The sequence below is a fragment of the Octopus sinensis genome, linkage group LG11 (assembly GCF_006345805.1).
Source record: "Octopus sinensis linkage group LG11, ASM634580v1, whole genome shotgun sequence".
Taxonomy (NCBI): Eukaryota; Metazoa; Mollusca; class Cephalopoda; order Octopoda; family Octopodidae; genus Octopus; species Octopus sinensis.
The window spans coordinates 73,868,213-73,876,364 of NC_043007.1; the positions used below are offsets into that span (position 1 = coordinate 73,868,213).

The window sequence follows — 8,152 nt, forward strand, 5'->3', positions numbered from 1 at the left end:
AGACCTGTAATTAAAGGTACTGCTGCAGTGATTATCTCACCTGTTTCTCAGATTGTGTATCTTGGACTGCATCATTCAGTGTATCTTTTTCTTACTTAAGATGGTGGGGCATGTTTTGAATTGGGAGTGAAGATTTGACTGCTATTTCTACCTGTTTAAATGACCACATAAAGGCACCTTCTTTGTTCAGTCTTGTGGATTAGAGATTCACAAACTTGTGGGTAGTTTACAGGATTATTTTTTAAAGATGGTGGTGGGGTGGGAGAATATATTTTGCTTGTCATTAGACTGTGTGGCCATAATGGAGCACTGCCTGGAAGAATTTTTAGTTGAATAAATTGACACCACTATTCCATTAGTGTCTTTTGCTGAACTGCTGAGTTACAGGGATGTGAACCCACAAACACTGGTTTTGAAGTTTCTTGTTTTTATTAATCATAATTCTTCTTTTCCTTTTGAAGGATTGAAATGAATGGCAAAGAGGATATATTCTCTGACTTCAGTGAAAAATTACGACGCCATGTGGAACAATGTATTGAAAAGTTGCAAAAATTTCCTCCAGTTACTTACAAGCAAACCCTTTTGACTCTCTTCACAACATGGGATCATCACGATTCTAAGAAAGAACTCCATGAAAACACCGTCCGTAATTGGCTTGCATTTGGTCCGTCCGTCAAGGTGATTGTCTTCTCTGCCAATCCTGAGACAAGAATCTTCTGTGAAAAGATTGGTTGCAATTACCAGTATATCACTGTTCAGCGTGTAACTGGAGTGCCTTTATTGAAATCAATGTATTTAGAAGCACAGAAATCATTTGATAGCTTTTTTTATGCATTTGCCAATGCGGATATTTTATTTGAAGCAAATCTAATCAAGACATTGGAACGTGTTTTGTATATGTTTAATAATACAGAAAAGGCAATTTTGATAATTGGACAACGGACAAATGTTATGAATGTTACCAAAGAAGAGGCTGTTCCAGTTAATTCTGTGACTAAAATTGCCCTGAATCGTGGAACTATATTCCGAACTGATGCTGAAGATTATTTCATTACATCAAAGCCATTTCCATGGAAAGCATTTCCAGATTTCATTGTTGGAAGTCCAGCATATGATAATTGGTTAGTTGCATATGCTATTCATAATAATTTCTTGACGATAGATGCCACAAATTCTATCATAGCTGTACATCAGACCACGAGGTCTGGAAACTATGATGGGCATCATAAACACTTTACGGATTATAATCTTAAATTAATTAGAAAAATACGCTCACGGGTTAATGTCCTTGCTGGACACACAATTTGTACAAAATATTTTGCTCAAAAAGACTTTTGTGGGCTCACAGAAATTATTCAGCGCAGAACAAATCCTTGTGCCAAGCCAAAATCCAGAAGAGGATGATGGATATATATCTATTTTTGGAAAAAATAATAAAGTTGTATAAATCACCACACACTTTAAAAAAAAAGAACAACAAAAATTCAATAAATTTATTTTATATGTTTATTTTACAATAAAAAATTATTGAAAGTTTTGTTAGAGCACTGTGTTTTGCTTGGTCCTACCAATCAACAGCACATGTTTGGGCATCAGGTCATTGGTAATATATAATTTTAAAAAATCATAATTTTATAAAAAATTTTGGACCAGACTGTTCAGTAGTTTCACTTCAGAGCATTTCTGAATGATGGGCAACTCTACAGTAAGGAAAATATTTGTAAATAACTGAAATTGCTTAAATTATAGTCTTGGTGCCTGACAATTCCTTGATTCCATGACAAGTGTATTTTCCTGTTATATAACCCCTAAATGCTGTGTTTCTGCTGATGTGATGTCAGTGTTGTGTTTGAAATTGACAAAAGTTAGCAATATTTTGAGAAAGGTTAATAATTTAAATTTTGGTGTTTGATTAATATTTTGTCTTATTGAAACTATGATGTAAATGGTAAAGGAATGAATCTACAGGAAATATTCTATGTCTGTATAAAGGTTATTCACTGAACCTATGAAGTCTTCATTTATCGCTTATTATCAAATTTGAATACATCTGAAAATACATCCAAATATCTTCTGTAACTGATTTCGTTAGTGTCATTTTAACCATTTCTATGGCTTTCATTTAACATCTTTGAATCCATATTTTTGTCTTCATTTTTATGTTACATTCCTTTTTCACTATTCCAGCATGTATATGTTTGGTGATGCTTAAATATGTTATTACATACACATCATTAACAGCTTCTCCTAACAAGAATTCATGTGAAAAAAACCAGAGATCTCAGTCTAATTTTTTATGAGTCACTCTTATATTTGAGTAATTCTTATTGCTACAAGTGAATCTGGTACTTACAAATTACTCTAGTATTTACCAGTGACTCTGGTATTGGTATAACATTATGACTTACTGAAGGGATATCCTTCTTGAAGAGATGTGTCAAATACCCAGTCACTTAACTCTTTTAGCATCCTCCCATATGATCTATGGTTGGCTGGCTTGGTTTCAAGGTTGACCTTAATAATTAGAAACATCTCAATGTCATCATAGAAGAGTAATTACACCAGTATTTAATTGGTAAACACTTATGTGAACTTTACATTTAGGTAGGAAGTCATATTTTCTTTTGTTTCATTTGTTCAACAAGTCCCTGTGTTTAAATACACTGTTTTTAGTAAAATGGGTGCTAAACATATTTAATGCAATTAGCTAAGAAACTGTAATTAAATACAATTTCACTTATACTGAGAAGAAATAATCATCAGCTAAATGATAAATTCTGGTCAAGAAAGGCATGGGACACATTCCTGGAATTAAATTCAAATTAATAAAAAAAAATATATAGAATACAGTATTGGAGTGTTATTACAGAGTTACTTTACCTTTAGATCCACATTTAATTCATAGAAATTAATCTTTAGGGTTAAAATAAAGGTCTTGGACAGACTCTCCTTGAAAATAAGGGGGGCCATGGTTGAAATGTCTGGTCATAGATCTCAGAGTTGACATAGAGCTAATCAACAAGATGGAATGGTCCTGTTTGGAATACTTTGATCATGTCTTCCTTATCAGTGTTAAACAAAAATAAGATTGGATGGTCACAAATGGATTGCCTTAATCATGTGTCTGATCAATCCTGTGATTTAAGTATTGAAAAATCCAAATAACATTGTCTTTAAAAAAAACAATAATAGAGGCAAATTAAAAAGAAATATTTTATGCTTAAATGAATAAATACCAAGGAATTTTTTGCTTAACCTTTTGTCAGTTACTAATCTCTTTTCTTTGTGAGAAGACGTCTTGGCTTTGTAAAGAATATTTGGTTAACACGAAAGGTTATTTGAGATTGTATATATTAACCTTTGTAAAAAATGAGAAGCTGTGTGTTGTTGCTCGAGATGGAGAACTGTTTTGGGTAAAATAAATATAGAAAAATATCATCCATCATCTTCACCATCATTTGGTATTTAATGTTGGATGGTTTGATAGGTTCTGATAGATCCAAGGCCTGCATCATATTCCAGTATCTGCTTTGGTATGATTTCTAGGGCTGGATGTCCCTTCCTAATGCTATCCACATTACAGAGTGTATTTGTCTCTGGTGCTAATGAGGTGATCGTGCACTATGCAAGACTACAAAATGTGAGTGGGGGATGTAGGCTTTCTGCTGGGAAATGAGGGTTAAGTTACAAGAGAAAGGAGTGGGGCAGAGCTGGTTTTTGTTACAGTGGAGCTACATGGCTACCAACAATTAAACAGGAGTTGCTTTAGGCTTTTTCATTACTTAAGACTACCAAAAATGGATCTTTTCGGTTTTAACCGCAGTTTTTTCTAGAGGTGTCATATAAAATTGTCACCCATAATTATGACCCTAGTATCGATCTATTGCATTTCAATCTGTTTTAGGGTTAGGGGTGGGGGGAAGGGTATCTTTTTTCTTCACAAATGTAAATAAACCCAATCTGTTTCTTAAACGAGGGACATATTCATACGGCACAGAATGTATTTTACTTCAATAGACGTCATTGAGTGGTTGAAATTGCAGAAAATGAAGAAAAAAGAACAACTAATATCTTACAAACTATAGAATTTTCTCAATAAAGCCAAGAGAAAAAGATGTTTTATAAACACATTCTACCAGTATACGAAGTTTAAAAGTGTTTAGTTATATGGGAATTATTTTAAAAAACTGCTTTTCAAACTGAAAAGATCCCAAAAAACTATTCTAATTCCCAAGTAAGACAAATTCCATCAGAATCTGGTTCTTTGAAATACCTGGTGGTTGACAGTACAAAAATTCTAAAAGTGATCTGTCTGAAAGTGTCATATAAGACCTCTCTTAGTTTCATTGTTGTGGTTCTTTTTGGACAGCTTTGATCTTCAATTCTTTAGTTAGACCTATGACACAGGTTTAGTGTCTCTCATATGCTTATTATATGATGCCTGACCTATTGACTTGAGACAAACTTCATTGTTTTAAGGCTTGAGGCTTTAAGACATGCATTCAAGTTACTCTGTCAAATGTAAGACTTGTTCATCCACGTTATTTTAAATTAATTCTGCATTATTACATAGCTACAAAATTTCAATGATGTGATTGTTTATTTTTAGATTGACATTGTAGGGTAGGTGTAAGAAGCCAGATCTGGCTGGTTTGAACATAAAACAGGTAGAATATCTGTACCAGATAAGGCCACTTAAAATACTAAGTGGTTAAACATGTGATCCATAATCTAAAGACTATAGGGAAAGTTTGCTGCTGTTAATGTGAAGGAAATTTCCTGTGGTACTCAATTTCAATTCAGTACCAATATTTTCCACAATACAATTAAATTACTTTTTACAAAAAATAGACTGGAATAGTATTTACCACATCTCTTACAAATACTGTTGTGGTTGTTGACTATTTTGTATTGTGGTTCAAACTTAAAACTGGGCTTCATTCAACATTCTACTTCTTTTCATTCCATATTCATCACATACTATATTAACATGTTATACTAAAATGCATAGACTTCCTGATAAGGATTCAAACACTTTTTTGCTTGTGGATGTTAATTTAAGCATCATAGTGACTCTGGCAGACATTATATAATATTATATATTACAGGGTGACTGATAAGCACTGATGTATATAAATACAAACTTGTTACCAGTTCAAATATGCCTCATGCATCTTTGAACTGGTAACAGTTAATATTATATTTTGTTATATATTATAAAACATAATATTATATATTACTATAATAATATACCATGTCTGCTGGAATAATATATTATAATTTGTCATTTGTGTTGTTTGTTCATTACCCGTCCTGTTCTCAACAAAATATGGCATTATGTTTTTTTAGTTGAGTACCCCGTTGTCATAAATATTCCATTGATCTACAATTTATTTTAATCCTTTTGGTACCAATTCACCTGAAATGACTCCTGGTTCTGTGATACAAAACTGTCTATTTTAAAGTGCTCATATTTAATTTCAAAACTTCCATCATAAATGTTAGAATATTTTCCTAAGTCATCAGCTTAATAATGAAAATGTTATTTTATGAATACTTTCAAAATTTTAATTATTTTCAAAGATAATTGAAGTGCATAAGCAGTATATTTCATTAATCCTTCAGAATTCAGATTGCTCTGTCTAATGTAATGTTATTTACATTGTTTTGAATTAATCATACATTATCTTGTAGATTTAAGATTTCGATGATGCATTTGTTTACTTTTAGAATGACATTGCAGGGTAGTTGTGAGAGGCCTGATCTGGTCAGTTTGAAAACAAAACAGGTAGAATGTTTGGGCTAGATATAGCTGGTTTAAATGCTGAGGGGTTAAAAATATTGTATGAAATAGTTAAGGATGGCAGTAAGATGTATAAAATATTGTGTTTTCTTCCATTCATTTGTGAGGATTTTTCTTCAGTGGTAATTATAATGACAATATGTTACTCTGGTACTGGTATCTTTTGTGGTTGCCTTGTCTGGATATAACAACAGCTAAACTTGTTGCTGATTATTCTGTTGTGGAGTGTGCACTGGTTGAAAACAATATTCTTCATATCTGCACTTATGTGAGTGTTGTAATGTTTCTACTTGTGGAAGTCACATGTTAGTTAATAACTGAAAACATTTGAAGTTATATCATAAAAAAAAAGAGATTATGAAAAGAAAGACTTTACTAACTAACAATTAACCCTGTTTCTCACTGGGGATATTTGCAAGGTCACTTGACTGTAAATAAACTTGTTCCAATACCAACTTATTCATTATTGTTCCATAATAACACAAGTGTATTGTACCAATCATGGAACTATTGTCCAAAGTGAATTAGTTGTTTCAAGAAAAAGTATCTTTTTACACCTTCATAAACGACATTTTATAATTAAATCCCCAAACCAAACTTTTATTCACAAATGAAAACAATCAGTTGTATATTGTATTCTTTGAATGGATTTTTACCAAACTGACATGAAATTTCTCTTACAATATTATTGGTTTTTTACTCTCCTACTTGCATTTGGCTGATGTTTATGATACCATAAAATATCCTCAACAAATATCTGAAAATTTTTTCCTGTTTTACATTTATTTATTTTTTACCTTGTTGATTTTTTTTTTCATGACAGACCTAAGCAAAAGACCTAAGCAAATATTGAATTTGTTGGCTGTCAAAATAATTGGACTTTCAAACTCTATTACAACTATTCTCTTTCTCTGTTTTTGTCTTCCTTGTTAAAAATTAACCCTACTCCATCTCGGTGAATATTAAGAAGGTAATAATAAAATAAACTTACTCCAATAATATGCAAGTATTCCAATTTGGAAAAAAACAAAACAAATTTCTTTATGCTTGTTAAAATGGATCAAACCATTATTATTATTATTATTATTATTATTATTTTAAGGCAGTGAAACTGGCAGAATTGTTAGAATGCTGGACAAAATTTCTGTTAAGGTCAACTTTGCCTTTTGTCCTTTCAGGGTTGATAAAATAAGTACCCTTTGAAATGAGTAACTGATTTATCCCCTCCCCTGAAATTGCTGGCCTTGTGCCAAAAGATGAAACTATTATTATTATTATTAAGGTGGTGAGCTGGCAGAAATTTTAGCATGCAAGGCAAAATTCTCAGTGGTATTTTGTCTGTCCTCATGTTCTGAGTTCAAATTCTACTGAGGTCGACTTTGCCTTTCATCCTTTCAAGGTCAATAGAATAAGTACCAGTTGAGCACTGGGGTCGATGTAATTGACTAGCCACCTCCAAAATTTCAGGCCTCGTACCTATAGAAGAAAGGATTATTATTATGGTGACAAGCTGGGAGAACTGTTGGTGCACCAGGCAAAATGCTTAACAGTATTCTTTACGGCCCTTTTCATTCAGAGTTCAAATTCCATTAAAGTCGACTTTGTCTTTCATCCTTTTAGGGTTGATAAAATAAAGTACTGAGGTTGATGTAAGAGATTAGGTCCCTTCCCCATGATTTCAGACCAAAGCTATTGTCTACTGCTATTATTCAGGTGGTGAGCAAGCAGAATATAACTATACCAAACAAAATGCTTTGTAGCATTTCTTCCATTGGCTTTTTATGTTCTAAGTTCAAATTCTGCCATAGTCAACTTTTTCTTTCACCCTTTTGTGGTCAATAGAATAGGTACTAGTTAAGTACTGGGGCCCAATGTAATCAAGTAACACCCTCCTGCTAAAACTGTTGGCCTTGTACCAAAATTAGAAAGAATTCATCATCATTTAACGTCCGTTTTCCGTGCTAGCCAGGGTTGGACAGTTCGACCGGGGTCTGGGAAGTCAGAAGGCTGCACCAGTCTCCAGTCTGATCTGGCAGTGTTTCTACAGCTGGATGCCCTTCCTAACGCCAACCACTCCGTGAATGTAGTTGGTGCTTTTTACGTGCCACCGGCACAGGTGCCAGGGAAGGCTGGCAGCGGCCACGATCGGTTGGTGCTTTTTACGTGGCACAGGAGCCAGTCAAGGCGGCACTGGCTTATTGTTATAATTTCTATTTCACTTCTCAGAGCTGTTGATTTTACATTCTCCAGTTAATTCTGTTAGAGCAGACAGCAACCAATTGTCAAAGGCCTCACAGAGTCTCTTTCCACAATACTTAACACCAATCTCAAAGCCCTCTCTGTCTCCAA

At 33.3% G+C, this 8,152-nt stretch overlaps 1 protein-coding gene across 9 annotated transcripts in view; it reads left to right on the forward strand.

The window, feature by feature from the left end:
- The window catches only part of LOC115217102, a 48,239-nt gene extending 45,065 nt beyond the window's left edge, over nucleotides 1-3,174 (forward strand). For all 9 annotated transcript variants that reach the window (XM_036507707.1, XM_036507710.1, XM_036507709.1 and 6 more), the window contains one exon: nucleotides 462-3,174. In XM_036507707.1, the coding sequence (XP_036363600.1) occupies nucleotides 462-1,404 (943 nt within the window). In that variant the 3' untranslated portion in view covers nucleotides 1,405-3,174. The remainder of the gene's footprint in view (nucleotides 1-461) is intronic.
- Nucleotides 3,175-8,152: the final 4,978 nt, after the last annotated feature.